Here is a 19306-nt window from a genome sequence, read left to right as displayed (position 1 = left end):
GAGGGCAGTTTGGAAATTAAAGATTTATGCCAGACTCGATCGAAAGCCTTTGAGATGTCAAGTGCAATGGCAAAGCTTTCGCCAAAGTCCCGAAAGGAGGATGACCAGGAGTCTGAAAGGTAGGTGAGAAGATCGCCAGTGGAGCGTCCCTGACGGAACCCATACTGACGATCGGAAAGAAGGTTGTGATAGGAAAGATGCCTTAAAATTTTTCTATTAAGAATTGACTCAAAAACTTTTGAAATACAGGACGTTAAAGCAATTGGACGATAGTTGGAGGGTTGGGAGTGGTCACCCTTCTTTGGGACTGGCTGAATGAGAGCAAACTTCCAGCAAGAAGGAAAGGTACAAGTTGACAGACAAAGGCGAAAGAGTTTGCCTAGGCAGGGTGTAAGCACAGAAGCACAGTTCTTCAGAACAACAGGAGGGACCCCATCAGGTCCATATGCCTTGTTAGTACTGAGGCCAGTGATGGCAGAAAATACATCAACTGAAGATATTTTAATGTCAGCCATGAGGAAGTCAGAGGGGGGAAGTGATGGAGGAACAGCACCAGAATCGTCTAAGGTGGAATTGGAGGAGAAAGTCTGTGCGAAGAGATCCGCTTTATCAGTAGAAGAAATAGCTACAGAACCATCAGAGTAGAAAAGAGGAGGGAAGGATGATGAGGTAAAGTTGTTAGAAAGATTTTTGGCAAGGTGCCAGAAGGAGCGGGAAAAATTCGAGTTGGAGAGTTGAGAGCATTTAGTATGGATGAAATTATTTTTAGTAGAGCGAAGAACAGACTTTGCACGATTCCGGGCAGAAACATAAAGATTATGTGATTCAGGGGTGGGTTGGCTCTGGTACCTTTTGTAGGCCTTCTCCTTGTTGCGGACAGCATTAGAACAAGCGTGATTAAACCAAGGCTTTCTTGCGTTAGTCAAAGGATATGAGAAAGGAATGTATGCTTCCATGCCCGAGAGAATAACCTCCGTAATGGGCAAGGCACACTCAGATGGCTCACGGCCATGGAAGCAATAATCATTCCAGGGAAAATCAAAGAAGTACTGCCTGAGGGCCTCCCAGTCCGCAGCTCCAAAATGCCACAGACGACGTTTCCCTGGAGGGTCCATAGGCCATACTGGAGTGATAGGACAGGTTAAGGTAATAAGGTTGTGATCGGAGGAGCCCAACGGAGAGAAAAGATTAACAGAGTAAGCAGAAGGATTAGTTGTGAGGAAGAGGTCAAGTATGTTGGAGCTCTCTCCAAGGCGGTCAGGGATACGGGTAGGGTGCTGTACAAGCTGCTCTAGGTCATTAAAGATAGAAAAGATGTAGGCTTGTTCACCAGGTGGATCAGTGAAAGAAGAGGAGAGCCAAAGGTGGTGGTGAACATTGAAATCTCCAAGAATGGAGATTTCAGAGAAAGGAGAAATAGACAGAATGTGTTCCATCGTAGAAGTAAGATAGTCGAAGAATTTTTGATAGTCAGTAGAATTAGGGGATAAGTAAACAACACAGATATATTTAGTCAGAGAATGACAGGAAAGCCGAAGCCAGAGTGTGGAGAATTCAGAAGAATCAAGTTCAGGAACACGAGAGCAAGATAAGTCGTTGCGTATGTATACACAACAGCCACCTTTGGCTTTGAAATGAGTATAGAGAAAGTAGGAGGATACAGAAAAGGGTTTGCTGTCAGTTGCCTCAGACAGCTTAGTCTCCGTTAGAAAAAGAAGGTGAGGTTTAGAGGAGGAGAGGTGGTGCTCAACAGAGCGAAAGTTAGATGAAAGGCCGCGAATGTTGCAGAAATGAAGAAGAAGAGAGTCAGACAGTGGTTCCAGGCACCTCGAGTCGTCACCGGGAGAGGGGCAGATGGCTGGGGCATTTATGGTCCCCCCCCCTGGGGACTCCGAGGCTGGGTGAATTGACGCCATTTTTGGTGAATTTTGAATAGGAAGTATAGTGTGTACTGTGCATGTAGTTTGGTGAAGATAGTTAGAGAAATTTGTACTGTAGAGCATGCTGGCCTACTCTCTGTGTAACTGAGACACTGAAAAAGTTCAGCAAAGGGGGATGGTCAGGAACTAGTCCTGAGGGCTGATGAAACGGGAGCTCCAGCACTCCCTATCATCAGCTTTCCATCCACCTCGGGAGTACTGCCCTGCTCGACTGGTGCTACAGTCTACTCCACATCATACAGATAAATATTTCCACCCACTACCTAAGATGGATTTAAACATGAGCACAAGTGTTTAGTTGACTTCACCTAAGTTTGAAACTATGCAACTAATCAATGAAACAATGAAGCCCTGGGAAGAATTGGGTATGGGTATGTTCAACCCATAGTATGTGTATAGCCCAGCACCAACTGTCTTTATGATCTTCTCTATTGTATTTGCAATAGTGTTGTTGGCAATGCACAGAATATAAGCAAGAATTGCAAACTTGAAGTCAGTACTTACTGGAGGAAGAGTGAACATTCAGGTAAGACCAGATGAATAAAGTGAATTTATTGTGTAAATTATATATATATATATATATATATATATATATATATATATATATATATATATATATATAATTATGTATATATATATATATATATATATATATATATATATATATATATATGAATATATATATATATATATATATATATATATATATATATATATATATATATATAGATATATATATATATATATATATATAATCTCATCTCATCAGCAGTTTGAGTGTCCACTGCAGGACCGGCCTATCTCTACCGAAGTGGGGACAATACAGTCAATGTATCTCTACCAAGTGGCTTAGGCTGTCTAGTAGAGAGTGTATGCAGGGTGAGAAGTGCTTGTAAGTGTAATTGTTGTGTTGGAATGGCTTTGGATGTGTGTGTGTAGTCTGTGAACCAAGTGTAATGGTCCGCGCAAGCCGACTGGGTGCAAGCATACTTTATAGTATGCGACACTGGTTCAACCACAGCACCCATTGTGTCCGCCAATGTAGTACTTGGCCAGAAGAACGCTCCCAAAGTTTTTAACCCTGGTGGGGTACGAACCCTCGTTCTTCAGTGTACGAAAATGCACACTTTACCACTGTACCAAAGAGGCTCCACACACCCACACACACACACACACACACACACATATATATATATATATATATATATATATATATATATATATATATATATATATATTTATATATAGATAGATAGATAGATAGATGGATATATATATATATAGATAGATAGATGGATATATATAGATAGATAGATGTATATATATATATATATATATATATATATATATATATATATATTTATATATATATATATATATATATATATATATGTATATATATATATATATATATATATATATATATATATATATATATATTTATATATATATATATATATATATATATATATATATATATATATATATATATATATATATGCAGAAAATTTTTGGGACGACACAAGAATTAATAGTACATGATATACAAGTATCCAATACTTATTACAGTATCATTATATCTATATGACATACAAATATATTCATTGCTCAATATAATCTTGGCATTGTACCACTTACGCATATATGTGTGTGTCTGTTATACATGCACATTTTACAATATGTTATACAATATTCTATAATCATTTTAACAATAGTGTATTTGCTCCATTATGTATACGGTATGTTTACAATGTATTATGTTTTAGGATATTATTAGATCAGTACAATATTATCATGAATATTATGTCTATAGAATATTATAATCAATATTATGCATTAATAAATAAGAGTTTGTCACTAATACATACTGTCTTAGGTTCTGCAGCTGGCGTGACCGAGCGATGTTAGGAATCTACATTATCATAATACAATGCATAACAGATAGGTAGTTTAAAGTGTGAATATAATGAAAGTCAAGATAGCTGTGGGAAAGGAAATGACGTGGCACCTCTCTGGAATGTCTCACACAGCAACAAAGAGCCCCCAAGGCCTTGTGACCACACACACACACACACACACACACACACACACACACACACACACACAGGCTTCTAGAACAATCCCCACACGTACAGTACACGTGACACAAGCTCTACTATACAAGAAATGAGGAATTAGACAGGTAAAAGGAGGCAAGCGACAGGGGCGAGAGATTGTCAAGAGAGACAGCGATAAGAGGGGTCTAGCAAGAAGTTAACTACCATATAAACGCTCTTGTTTAATACACACTATGTTCAACTTAAGCTTTCCCTTTGATGATAATAAAACTACAATCAAGACTCAGTATTCATCTTTAACTTTTCCTGTCATCGACTACAAGTGAACTGAAGTTTATTCCTTACATATTTACTACAACTAATATATAACATATTATCAAGATTGATATCAGGAGGCCGTGCATGCAGCTGTGTGTTGTTTTTCAGTGACTGAATGGAGTGGCGAGTGAATTGAGTATGGATATGCTTCTGGAAGCTGGTCTGAGATGGGCGAGGGAGGAAGGAGAGATGACAGTATTGGTGTATGATATCGTGTGCTGGGTGTTGTTTTGATGTTTCTTGGTGTGTGTGGATGTGCTACCATGTAGTGTAGTGGATGGTGTGGGTTTGTGGAGGCTGCGGCGAGAATTTGGGTACCTCTCATGTCTAGATGATCCTTGACTTTGAGGACTGGTTTCTATGTGCAAGTGGTCTGTGGGTGTAGTAGCTGTGCAGCCTGTGATTATTTTAAGGGCCTTATTATGTATGGTCTGTAGAGTGTTGTAGTGTGTTTTAGTGAGGTTAGAAGCCCAAACAGGGCTCGCATAATTCATCACTGAACTTAAATATTATTTGTATACTGTTGTGGTGGTTTCTATGTTGTGTCCAAATTTTGCATAGGGAAGTGACCTCAAGGCACTAAGTCTTGGTGTTAATTTATCTTTTAATATTTGTGTATTGTTTAAATGACATTGATGTACAGTATTCTATGGATTTCGTGTGTGTGTGTGTGTGTGTGTGTGTGTGTGTGTGTGTGTGTGTGTGTGTGTGTGTGTGGTAGGGGAGTGTTGTTTATGGTGAGGTGTGGAATGTGACTGTTCTGCTGCCCAGTTTGTGAGAACAGTCACTGTAGATTTGGCTGGGGCTATTTTGAGCCTGTTTGTAGTGAATCATTCATGTAGTGAGTTGAGGTAAGGTTGGAGGATGTGTGCGGCTGTGCTTGCGTTTTGGCGTGTACATGTAAGTGTTATGTCATCTGCATAGGAAGCTATGTGTATCTGTGGTGTGTAGGGTGTTGGTTTGTAGTGCATGTATAGGATAAAGAGTGTAGGGGACAAAACAGATCCTTGTGGGACGCCATTTGTAAAGTTTCTGATGTTCGAAGACTGATCGGAAAATGTTACATGTGCACATCTGCCTGCTAAGTAGTTTGCCAGCCATCTTTTTGTGTTACTATGCAGGTTTGTGTTGAATATTTTGTTTGTGAGGTTGTGGCGGGGATTGGCATCAAAATCTATGCTAATGTCTAGTGTGCTAGGAGTGTTCTGTGTGGTGGCCTAACTGAATTCACGCCACCAAAAACTCTCTGTGTAAGGTCTGTAAGAAGAGTGTTTGTGGAGTGTAGTGGCCTAACACCATGTTGTGATGGGGCTAGGGGGGTGTGATGTGTAACTACTTGTAGTACCAGTCGATCAATGACTTTCGAGGAGGTGAAGAGGAATGTGATGAGGCGATATGAGGAAGGTAACTTGGATCTTTGTTGGTTTTTGGGATGGTGATGATAGTGACATGCTTCCAGATGTTGCGTATTATGTTGTGTGAGTAGCTGTAGTTTGATATGTTGGTGAGTGCTTGTATGCCTTATGGTCCAAGGTTTTTAAGGTTAATGTTGCTTATATTGTCTGGTCCACAGGCAGATGAGTGCTTGAGGTTGCTAATGATGAACTTCGTCTGGCTGTAAGTGAAAGGTGCGAAGTCTGGGTCTGTGGGGAACTGTCTCTTATGTCGGATGACACGTCGGTCGTTGCGATGGGGGTTTAGATGGTTGACATGTGAAAAGTGATTGATTAGAGTGTTTGCTTGTTGTATGTTTGATGGTATGGTGTCTGTTGTAATGGCAGCGTGTGATTGTGTAGTGTTGCTGTTGGAGAGTGTGATGCTGTTTAGTGTTTTGTAGAGTTTGCTGGTGATCAAGTGTTTGGTGATAATTATTCCAGTTTAGTGTTTGCTGTTCTGATATTTTATTGTTTATATGAGTGTTGAGTTCTTGTATTTGTTGTACGGTGTCTTGTGTATAGGGTGTTGGGGAGTGTCATAGTGTGTCCCGTTGGCTGATCAGGCCTTGAATTTCTGGTGTGAAATTGGAGTTGTGTCTCTTTCTCTTGCCTAAAGCGATGAGTCTTTTGTCTGCGTTTTGAATAATTGTATTGAAAGTGTGCACAGCAGTGTTGATGTTTTTGATGGATGTACTGTTTATTGTTTCAAAGTGTTGTTCTGTTTCAGGCCTCCCGGTTGGCCCTCTTATAATTAGTGTATGTGTTTGTGGTCGGGGGGGGGGGTGATTCTGGTTTTGGTAGTGATGATGACTGGGAGGTGGTCAGAGCCAAGGGTTTTGACCACTCTCCAGGATGTTGTGGGGGCGAGGTTTGGGGAGCAAAAGGTGATGTTTGGGGATGATGGGAGGAAGAGGGCTTGGTGTGGGATATGGTTATCCACAATTATCATTAGTATCAGCGACTATTAAATATTTTCTCGACACCAGTTTTTACCATCAGATTAGATTAGTATACTTAATCATATTTTTGAGTATATTGCTGCAGAATAAGGAAACTGTTCCTAATAAACACTGTTCACTACGTTACACTGCACTTTAATCAAAGCACTGGAAATGTCTGCTGGTCTGCACTGTGTCACAGATCTACGACGGGGTTATCTAAAAAAAAAAAAAAGTAGAAAATGCGATATATGCTTCCCAACCAATTCATTTTTATAAGGAAACTGAATGTGATGTACTGTACGTACCCAGAAATGTAATGGAGTTAAACATTATTCTGAGCGGCGATATCAAGAAAAAACAAATTACTGAAGTAAGAGACCTTCATTAGATAATTACTCTCCATTAGAAGTGGTAGGAGAGAGAGAGAGAGAGAGAGAGAGAGAGAGAGAGAGAGAATCATGTGCTGGAGGCCATGGGCTGGTGGAAATTATATGAATTAACTGGTAGCCTTACTTTTTATTAAACTATGCACTTAAAAAGTACATAAGGAGTAAATTGATCTTTACAGTAAATATGCCTTGTTCTGCTGCTTAAGTATACTATGAATCTCTTCTGCTGGACTCGATACTTTGACCCTTAACACATATACTGTATGTTCTTCTCATCTTAAATTTGGTCCAGATTTTCTCCCTTTAGCAGCTTCTTTCACGTAGCTCTGTGGCAGAAAAATGCAATATTTCACCGCTACATCCTTGCCATAGCACTTCTTCCTGACTGGGATAATATTCAAGGATTAATCTTTTGTTACAGTTCAGCATTCAAGATGGAGAAATGGGAGATTTAGGCCAAATCAGAGTAAGAGGCGTATAGTTAATTGTCGGGGGTTTGAATGGCTAAAACAAGCTAAGAATTGTGACCCAGGGCTGAAGGGATTAAAAATGGGAAAATGGCAAGATATGTCTGCATTAAGCATAGATAAATAGGAAGATAGATAGGTATAGAAATTGATCGACTGGTTCATTGATAAATATGTATTTCTCTCCTCCTGTATATGAGTGTCAGATACTTCCTCAATACAGCCAGGCGATTTTATTCAGCATACAGAACATCTATTGTAGACAAGGATTTGGAAGCAACCGGTGAATCCTTTAAGTACGATGACGTCTTATCTTATGGGAGATTTCTTTTGTCGTGATATTAGAAACTATCAGTAACCCATTCTGTACATGTTTTCTTGTACACATTCTTGTTATTGCCACATAAATTAATTCAACATTGGAGCTTCCTCTCTTAGAAAACATTAAAGATGCTAAAAATGACAACGAACTGTGGTTTTATGAGTAATAATGTGGATTGGACCTTCATAAACTGGTCACAATTTATAACTAACTCCATATATGCTGAGGCGTTTGTTTTACTATTGCTCACTCGAGATCTCTTCAGAGTGTATCCGAACCTAGGCTCTAATAAAGTAAATAGCTAACATGTTGAGCTAGGACACTAACCCCGTCAAAGTAGGCCCCTTCTCACTGGACGCACACAATCCAGCATTCTTTCCACCGCCTGAAAATATTTTCAGTCGGTTTTTGGTATTTCCTTCAGATGCTTCGTCGCATTCGTCATAATCTCTTCTCTCGTCTCAAATCGGGAGCCCTTCAGCAGAGAATTGAGCTTAGGGAATAAACAAATGTTGCACGGAATCATATCTGGTGAGTAGGGAGCCTGCTTGCCCTGTGGGATGTTGTGCTTGGCCAAAAATTCCTGAATCCGTTCAGAAGAATGGGCAGAGGGATTGTCATGAACTCATGGTGCAGTTTCCAACATGCTGCTTTCCAAAGGTCTGGAATCTTATACCGAACTGCATCATAAGGAAAACGAATAACGTCGAGGTAGTAATGTCTGTTGACAGTCTGACCTGGTGAGTATTCGTGATGCACGACACAACAGTAGTCAAGAAAAAAAAAATGTCAACGTGCATTTCACCTAGCTGCAGACCTGCCATGCTTTTTTTTTTTTTTGGCTGAGGCCAGGTGACCCTGCATGCTTACACTGGGACGACTGTGCTTCGGTTTCTTGGTCGTACCCATAAACACAAGTCTCATATCCAGTGACAACAGTCTTCAGAAAGTCTGGATTGCGATTTGCACACTCCATCATGTCTTCAGCAACGTTCATCCGCAGATCTTGTCGTTTACGTGTAGGGGGCTTTGGAACGAACTTGGTGACAACTCTTCACATGCCAAAATCAGCTGTTAAAAATTTGTGTGCTGAGAGTCATCCAGTAATTTCCCATGACCAGATTGGAGACTTTCTTCACATTTTCATCGCTCCTGCTTGTTGATGGGCTCCCAGGATGTTCATTTCTCTCTGTCATAAATGACTTTGTGTCATAAAAGACTGTGTAGGTTCCTTTGTGGTTGAGTTATATATATATATTAGATTTGTGGACGAGCGGTTTTTATATCTTGGAGTAGCTTCCCATTTGTCATGTAGTGACAGGAGAGGTAAAGAATAGTATGGGACTATTTTTATTTGTCTTGGAAATATTAACAAGTCTCTCACACAGAGCGTAAGTATAGAGTCCCGTCCCGCTATCTATCTCTCTGTCTCTCTCTCTCAAATTGCCAAGCCCTTCTCACTGTGACCTGTCTCTTCTGAGGCCTGTCTCCTTCTGCTCCTGCCTGTTCTGTCGCTAACCTCCCTCTGAGCTCTCTTTCCTAAATTCTGGTGTAGCAGGGGTGTGTCACGTGTGTTCCTCGTGGATGGAAAGTTTAAGAAGCCTGTGTGTGAGTATGTGTGTATATGTGTGTGTATGGTTACTAGGTCTTTGTTCATGAGAGGACTGCTAACAGCTAACTGCATCATCTCCTTACAAGCCGCTGTCGTCAGCTTTCCTCAGTGTAACTTGCAAACTCATTTCCTTTTCCCAGGCTCGCAGAGGGCTGTCTATCTATCTATGTATCTATCTATCTATTATGATTTGTAATTATAATATGTAGTCCTGACATCTCTACTGACATTTGGTCATTTTTTAAACGATTGCACCACTTCTTTATTTGCGTTACCCCCATAGCTTCATTTCCAATATCTTGCTTGATCTTGCTGATAGTTTCAACTTGGGTATCACTTTTTTTTTTTTTTTGGCAAAGTCTGATGCAGTAGCATTGTGCGACTTTTTCAGCCATTGTGACGAGTACGGAAATGCGACAACTGTAATGTGCATAACTATGAACACAGGCTGATTAACAGACACTGAGTCACTGGTGGCTGTTGGCATTAAGCATTCATGTACACAAAGGTCCTGCACTGTGCTACACAATATCTTACCCTTATCCACTGACTGGTTGGTAAGAAAAAAAAAAAAAAAAAGAGGTCGGATACCTTCTGAACAGACCTTGTATATACAAACATACACTCAAAGTCTTATCTAATCTCTATATCTCCTCAGGTTAGTAACCTCTGCTGAGAGTGATATTTTACATATTTTATTCTGGTTACTGTCAAGAGTTATAAACACTGAGGTAGTCTGATAATGCAAATACTACATTGGCTACACCTGTTACTTATTCTGAAAATACGTTGACCTGATTGTAGTTACAAAATGAACAGAAATGTGTGTGTTTGGCTTTAAAATTAGTGCTTATTGTTGTTCATTTATTAAAGACTGCATTCTTTGGACATTTTCTTGCATATATTTGTTATGCAAGTTACACTGTATTTTTAAGGGATCCACTGTTATAAGTTAGGCTGTGGGTGGTGTACACCACATCAAAACTTGCTGGTAATGGATCCATTCTTCCAATCTTTGAGAGCAGACACAAGTAATCAGTGAAGGAAGCCATGTGGGATGTGTAATTAATCTCAGCTGAATTACTAGCACATCCCAAATCCAGTTTCTGATCAAGGGGACACTGAGGCTCAGTTGGCATAGGGTAGTGTATGGGCCTAAGGAGATTTGAATGTAATATGTCTGCTCTGGGATGCTTCAAGGGTAAGGTGTCTAAGTTTGGTGTTTCGGTGATGTCTTTGTGTGGTAGCTGTGTTTGTAAGGCACATGAGAACCACTCACTTTGCACAGTAGGGAATGTGAACAAACTTTCTCTTTCACTCCTGAAATCATGTGCTTGAGTTATGAAGGGCAGTGATGCATGTAGGTCAGAGCTCTGATTAATTTGTATCCCAGGAGGATCATGTACTTGAGCCATTAAGGAAAGTGATAGGTGAAGGTCGGAGTTCTCATTTTGTTTCCTAGGATGATCTTGAGTTTTAAGCCCTAAAGGTAGTGATGAATTTAAGTCAGAATCCTCACTAATTTGTTTCCTAGGTGGATCTTGTGTTGTACCCACTGAGGGAAGTGGTAACTGAAAGTCTGAAGTCTCGTTAATTCGTTTCCCAGGTGGATCTAGTGCAGGAGGCATAAAGGGATAAGATAAGTGGGACTTTAAGGTTTCAGTGAATTTCCTAGGAAGATCGTGTGCCTCAGTCAATACGGGAGGTGATATGTAGGGGCTGGAAGCTTCATTAGGGTCTTCATATATATCTTCCTCACTGTATCTACGAACACTGTTATGTTCTTGACACAGATTAAGCCTTGAGGTCGTTAAGGGAAATGGTATGTTGGAGATTCCAGTGAACTGCCTTTTATATTGCCCTTCCCCCACATAATTATGAAGGCTGCTACGTTTTTGACATAGATTATGCGTTGGAGTCACTAAAACACGTGATGCATCGGAGAGTGCACCAAACTGCTTTCCACATTGATCTTCTCCAACATATCTAAAACGGTTATTATGCTTCTGTCGTCTCTGAGCTTGCTGCGTGCGTCTAGATACTCTAGTGTTGACGTGTCCTTCTGTCTGCCAGCGATGTATCCACCTGTACACCGTTGTGATGCTGGTTCCTGTGTGTTTAGCAATGGTACGCAGTGACAGCCCCCCAACCCATAGGCAAACGAACCTCGCCCTTTCCTTCAAGTCGGTCGGTTTAGCTCGTCTGCGCCACTCCACTGTCTGCCTCTGTGGGGAAATGACCTCACTTGTAGGATAAAAGGGTCATGAATCTAAACGAAGTATTTCATTTTGTTCAGTACAAAACGTCTGATGGTTGTTGCCACATTATATTACTCAAATTCGGTTTTTGCTGCTCTATCACAAATTACACAGACCTGTCAATACCATGACATTAGCCTAATCGAGATGCTCCATCTTATCTCACGAAATACGATTTTGTGCTGCTGGGCAATGGGACGTGTGAGCGTGCATGCTTAGATTACTGGATTTCGTGGAACAAGCTTCCTAGCCGTTGTCCTGAGTTGGATATATGAGTATAACAAGGAAAATAGATCCTCGTGTACAGGTAGCAGTTGTTTGGGTGGATTGAATATTGATCAAACCATTTCTTTCCCGAGAGACTTCTAAGGTGAATTATATCGTCTGACGTTAATGAAAATAAAATTCAAAACAATCTCCTTCTGAAAGAGTTAAAGTTCATGGGTTTTTCTCAGTGCAATGTTTCTTGAGAATTCCAAAACTAGTTGACATACATTGAAAAGTTTCATGCTAATGGGGCAAGATCGATATTAATAATTTTTGCCATGTATTCTTAAACCTTATCACTCACGAGGATAGCCCTACTGTATTTTTTTTAGGATATTCAGACAAGAAAATTTTCTGAGCTTCACGAAAACAATGTAGTTCGTTAAAATGGTTGTAATTTGTTTTATTGGTTAGGAACGTCAGATTTGCTTAAGGATCAGTGACAGGAACAGTATGTAGTGTAGCATGAAACATCTGTGGCCGTCGAATAGTGAAAGAACCACTTTTACGTTTACAAACACGCCAAGTGTTGGATCATCCCAGAGTTGCGACCTTTAGCAGCATATTGCACGAAGCTCAGTCGCAGAAGAGGACAGTACTACGGCTCTACACTCTTCTCATAGCACGTACTGATGACATAGATCATTTTCTAGTGTTAATCTATTGCTAAAACTCAGTACTGAAGAAGGGGAGAGATCAGTTTTAAACAAGCCAAGTTAGAGTAAAACAAGCTTAGAAACATGTCATTCCATCTCTTCTTTTTCACGTTTTCACTCACTGACTTACAGTTAAGTCATATACCACTCTTCTTTTACCAGATTAACCCTGTCACTGCCAGAAATCCTAGTCAGCCTATAGAAAAACTGGTCTGGCAAGCTTAACTCAGAAATGTCGTCACCGTGATCTCCGCTAACTCTTGCGTTATGAGGTGTCCTTCCTAACCTGTGGGAGGAGGGAAGAATAGTTGGGATGTCAAGAGTAATATATATATATATATATATATATATATATATATATATATTTATATAGATATATATATATTTATATATATATATTTTTTGCCATCTATATCTATCTATCTATCTATCTATATATTTATATATATATATATATATATACAATATTTATCTATATCTATCTATCTATCTATCTATCTATCTATATATATATTTATATATATATATATTTTTTTAATGCGAGGAAGAAGGAACCAAAGGCCATGAGCCCGCGGTAACAGTTCCCTCAAAGAGAAAAACAAAATTCAATAGAGAGCCAAATCCAAGATCCGATCATTTTGAGATGCCTGGACACACTACGTTTGAAAGACTGAAGATCATAGGCAGCAGGAAATACAGACAGAGGGAGACAGTTCCAGAGCTGACCTGTTGCATAAATGAAAGACTGGGAGTAACGGTTAACTCTTGCATTAGAGAGTTGGACAGAAAATGGATGAGAGTTTGCTGCCAGACGGGTGCTACGCGCCCGTCGTAGAGGTGGAGGAATGCAAGCAGACAGTTCAGAGTAGCAGTGACCATTAAACTAGCGATAAAAAAGAGATAAAGATGCAACAGTGCAGCGAAGAGAGAGAGGTTGAAGGGAGTCAGTAAGAGGAGGAGAGTTAATGAGACGAAAAGCCTTTGACTCCACCCTATTGAGAAGGGCTGTATGTGGGGAGCCTCCCCACACATGAGAGTTGTACTCCACACAGGGGGGGATAAAACCCCTGTATAGAGTCAACAATTGTGCAGGGGTAAAGAAAGAGCGGAGTCGGCTTTTCACACCCAATCTCTTGGAAGCAGATTTTACAAGAGATGTAATATGATCTTTCCAAGATAAGTCCCGAATCAATGAAACCCCAAGCATATTCAAGGATGATGCAGGATTAAGCTGAATATTATTAAACATTAATGGGTATACCCGTGGAAGATTTTGTCGGGTTGATATGTGTAAGAGCTGAGTCTTAGATGCATTAAAAACAACCATATTATTTTTACCCCAGTCAGATATACGAGCCAAGTCCGACATTAGGTGTGCCATAGCCTCATCCCTTGTTTGTTAAAGCAACTGTTGAGATGGGCGTTGTGGGAACCAAATGGAAAGGTGAAGGGTGGAGTCATCAGCGTATGAGTGGATAGGGTTAAATGAACAGCTTAGAAGATCATTGATGAATAAAAAGAAGAGAGTTGGTGATAGGACAGAGCCCTGAGGAACACCACCGTTCATAGGTCTAGGAGAAGAACGATGGCCGTCTACAACAACGGCTATAGAATGACCAGAAAGGAAGCTAGCAATGAAGGCACAGATAGAAGGATAGAAACTGTAGGAGGGCAGTTTGGAAATTAAAGATTTATGCCAGACTCGATCGAAAGCCTTTGAGATGTCAAATGCAATGGCAAAGCTTTCGCCAAAGTCCCGAAAGGAGGATGACCAGGAGTCTGAAAGGTAGGTGAGAAGATCGCCAGTGGAGCGTCCCTGACGGAACCCATACTGACGATCGGAAAGAAGGTTGTGAAAGGAAAGATACCTTAAAATTTTTCTATTGAGAATTGACTCGAAAACTTTTGAAATACAGGACGTTAAAGAAATTGGACGATAGTTGGAAGGTTGGGAGTGGTCACCCTTCTTTGGGACTGGCTGAATGAGAGCAAACTTCCAGCAAGAAGGAAAGGTACAAGTTGACAGACAAAGGCGAAAGAGTTTGCCTAGGTAGGATGTAAGCACAGAAGCACAGTTCTTGAGAACAACAGGAGGGACCCCATCAGGCCCATATGTCTTGTTAGTACTGAGGCCAGTGATGGCAGAAAATACATCAACTGAAGAAATTTTAATGTCAGCCATGAGGAAGTCAGAGGGGGGAAGTGATGGAGGAACAGCACCGGAATCGTCTAAGGTGGAATTGGAGGAGAAAGTCTGTGCGAAGAGATCTGCTTTATCAGTAGAAGAAATAGCTACAGAACCATCAGAGTAGAAAAGAGGAGGGAAGGATGATGAGGTAAAGTTGTTAGAAAGATTTTTGGCAAGGTGCCAGAAGGAGCGGGAAGAATTTGAGTTGGAGAGTTGAGAGCACTTAGTATGGATGAAATTATTTTTAGTAGAGCGAAGATCAGGCTTAGCACGATTCCGGGCAGAAACGTAAAGATGATGTGATTCAGGGGTGGGTTGGCTCCAGTACCTTTTCGAGGCCCTCTCAATGTTGCGGACAGCATTAGAACAAGCGTGATTAAACCAAGGCTTTCTTGCATTAGTCAAAGGATATGAGAAAGGAATGTATGCTTCCATGCCCGAGAGAATAACCTCCGTAATGCGCAAGGCACACTCAGATGGCTCCCGGCCATGGAAGCAATAATCATTCCAGGGAAAGTCAAAGAAGTACTGCCTGAGAGCCTCCCCGTCCACGGCTCCAAAATGCCACAGACGACGTTTCCCTGGAGGGTCCACAGGCCATACCGGAGTGATAGGACAGGTTAAGGTAATAAAGTTGTGATCAGAGGAGCCCAATGGAGAGAAAAGATTAACAGAGTAAGCAGAAGGATTAGTTGTGAGGAAGAGGTCAAGTATGTTGGAGCTCTCTCCAAGGCAGTCAGGGATACGGGTAGGGTGCTGTACAAGCTGCTCTAGGTCATTAAGGATAGAAAAGATGTAGGCTTGTTCACCAGGTGGATCCGTGAAAGGAGAGGAGAGCCAAAGGTGGTGGTGAACATTGAAATCTCCTAGAATGGAGATTTCAGAGAAAGGAGAAATGGATAGAATGTGTTCCATCGTAGAAGTAAGATAGTCGAAGAATTTTTGATAGTCAGTAGAATTAGGGGATAAGTAAACAGCACAGATATATTTAGTCAGAGAATGACAGGAAAGCCGAAGCCAGAGTGTAGAGAATTCAGAAGAATCGAGTTCAGGAATACGAGAGCAAGACAAGTTGTTGCGTATTTATAAACAACAGCCACCTTTGGCTTTGAAATGAGTATAGAGAAAGTAGGAGGATACAGAAAAGGGTTTGCTGTCAGTTGCCTCAGACAGCTGAGTCTCCGTTAGAAAAAGAAGGTGATGTTTAGAGGAGGAGAGGTGGTGCTCAACAGAGCGAAAGTTAGATGAAAGGCCGCGAATGTTGCAGAAATGAAGAAGAAGAGAGTCAGACAGTGGTTCCAGGCACCTCGAGTCGTCATCGGGAGAGGGGGGGATGGTGGGGGCATTTATGGTCCTCCCCCCCTGGGGACTCCGAGGCTTTGTGTTGTGACGCCATGATTTTTGATTTTTGGAAAAGGAAGTGTAGTGTGTACTGTGCATGTAGTTTGGTGTAGATAGTTAGAGAAATTTGTACTGGAGAGCATGCTGGCCTACTCTCTGTGTAACTGAGACACTGAAAAAGTTCAGCAAAGGGGAATGGTCAGGAACTAGTCCTGAGGGCTGATGAAACGGGAGCTCCAGTACTCCGTCATCAGCTTTCCATCCACCTCGGGAGTACTGCCCTGCTCGACTGGTGCTACAGTCTACTCCACTATATACATACATACATATATATATATATATATATATATATATATATATATATATATATATATATATATATATATATATATATATACGTATATCTATCTATCTATATACCTAGGCTGCTTCCCCCAAGGAAAGGGAGGTAGCCGAGACAGGACGACACACTCCCCATTTACTCATCCATTCAAACACATTCATTCGCATCTTAGCCCCAAAGGGGAGAACGGACAGATCCTCACCGCACCATACCGCACAAGGGTCAACTGCGCAATGCAATCAGTGACATCCGCAGCAGGGCCCAACAGCAGAGCTGGTTTACCCCTGCCACATCATAACAGACTCATCCCCTTACCCGCACCTGACCTGACTGGCTGATCAGACCAAATGCGGGAGAATATCCCCTCAGGGCTGCATCATCACTTATTCATTCACAATTTCTCTCCATTTATTTCTGTCACGCACAGTCACTCTCCCTTGCTCAACAGACATCTCTCTCGCATCCAGCGCTCTCTTCACATTGTCCATCCATCCTATTCGTGGTCTTCCTCTCAGCCTTACACCTCTCACATCAGATCTAGTTATCTTTTTCACCAATTGCTCATTATCCATTCTCTCCATATGCCCAGACCATCGCAACACCCTCTGCTCAACTCTACCAGCCATCTCCCGAACAACTACAGTTCTCCTTCGCACTTCATCATTTCGCACTCAATCCATACGCGTCACTCCACACATACTCCTCGGACACCTCATCTCCATTACTGTACATTCAAACTTTTCCTCTCTGCTACACCCATATTCCATGTTTCAGCCCCATATAATGCAGTCGGTACCACAACACCCTCATACAGCCTTCTCTTTACATCCATTCTAAGCGATCGACATCTAAACACTTTTTTCATCCCTCCCAGCATCTTTCCTACTCCATTTATTCTAAACTTCACTTCTGCATCTATTCTTCCATCCACAGCAACATGTGATCCTAAGTATTTAAAACATATATATATATATATATATATATATATATATATATATATATATACAAATATATATATATATATATAGATATATATATATATATATATATATATATATATATATATATATACAAATATATATATATATATATATATATATATATATATATATATATATATATATATATATATATATATTGCCAGACGGGGTGGCCACAAACAAGTTGCCTCCACGTCGCCCTGTCTCCCGCCATTTCACTGCCCCGCTCCCAGCTCACACACCTCTCCCTCATATACCTCTCCACTCCATCCCACCACCTCATCCTTGGCCTCCCTCTCCCTATTTCCCCCTCCACCTCACTCACATACACTCTCCTCGTCAGTCTCTCACTCTCCATCCTCTCCTGATGGCCAAACCACCTCAACGTGTTTCTCCTAACGCTTTCTATCACATCCACATCCACACCACAACGCTCCTTCACATCCTCATTTGTCAGTCTGCGTCTCCTTGTGACTCCACATGCTCCTCCCAAAGAACTCATTTCCACTGCTTTCACTCTTGACTTGTGTCCCACCAACAAGGGCCAAGCTTCACTTCCATACGTTACAGTTGGTATCACAATACTGTCATGTAGTAACTTTTTCACTTCCATGCTCACTTTCCTGTTTCTTATCACTGCGTTCAGTGAACCAGCAACCTTTCTTCCTTGTTTTACCCTTTCAAGCACTTCACCCTCTGAACTTCCATCCTTACTCATCACACTACCAAGGTACTTAAACGTACTCACATTTTCCATTTCCTTCTCATCCAGCCTTACCGTACATTCACTGACTTCACCTCTCTCGAAGACCATAACTTTACTCTTCCCTACATTCACCTTTAGATTCCGTTTCTTACACTCTCCCAAACTCATCCCTCAATCCTTGCAGCTCCCCTTCGTCTTCACTTAACAACACAGTATCATCTGCGAACAACAGTACAGGGAGTTTCCAAACACTGCCCTCTCTCATTTGGGCCACCCCAGCATCCACTGCCCTACCTTGTATCTCTTTTATAACCCCATCCATATGCAGATTGAACAACCATGGAGACATCCCTGTTTCAACCCAACCTTCAAATAGAAAAATTCATTCAGTTCACTATCTACACACACTGCAGCCTTAGCACCCTCATATATACTCTTCACGGCATTCAACAACTTTCCATCTACTCCATATATTCTTAATACTTTCCACATTCCTTGTCCATCGACCCTGTCACATGGTTTCTCCACATCCATGAAGGCCGCATACAACTTCTTTCCCTTCTCTAGAAACTTTTCCACTAAAGATCTCAGGATGAATATCTGATCTCCACAAGCTCTTCCACTCTTAAAATCTCCCTGTTCATTTCCAACTAAATCCTCTGTTATTTCCCTAACTCTGTCAATAAGTATCCTACCATATACTTTTCCTATTACACTAAGAAGACAGATGCCACCATGATTACCACAAATTCTTTTTCCCCTTTTCCTTTGTACATGGGAATAATTATACCTGACTTCCAATCCTCCGGGTCTCTACCTTCCTCCCAGGCCAATCTGCACATCTTGTACATCCATTCTCCTACTGTCTCTCCCCATGCTTCAGCATTTCACTACACACTTTATCAATTCCTGGGGCTTTCCCCATTTTGACCGTCTTAATTGCTTCTACAACTTCCATCCTATTGATTCCTTCCTTCTCACATCCCTTCTTCTCCTGGCCATTCCCCAGCCACTTATACTCGCATTACTTTCATTCTCTTTGTTCAACAATTCATTAAAGTGTTCTCTCCATCTGCTCACTTTTT

At 41.0% G+C, this 19306-nt stretch overlaps 1 protein-coding gene across 1 annotated transcript in view; it reads right to left on the bottom strand.

Moving 5' to 3' along the window:
* LOC145396951 (uncharacterized) overlaps nucleotides 1–19306 on the bottom strand; it is a 119200-nt gene that overhangs the window by 93527 nt on the left and 6367 nt on the right. The window contains exon 3 of the mRNA XM_080270185.1: nucleotides 8741–8920. Within this exon, the coding sequence (XP_080126311.1) occupies nucleotides 8741–8920 (180 nt within the window). The remainder of the gene's footprint in view (nucleotides 1–8740; nucleotides 8921–19306) is intronic.

This window comes from Coenobita brevimanus, chromosome 40, assembly GCF_032717465.1.
Source record: "Coenobita brevimanus isolate Jiangsu-jjx chromosome 40, ASM3271746v2, whole genome shotgun sequence".
Classification (NCBI taxonomy): domain Eukaryota; kingdom Metazoa; phylum Arthropoda; class Malacostraca; order Decapoda; family Coenobitidae; genus Coenobita; species Coenobita brevimanus.
Note: the sequence above shows the minus strand (reverse complement) of the source record. Positions and strands in the feature narration are given on the sequence as shown.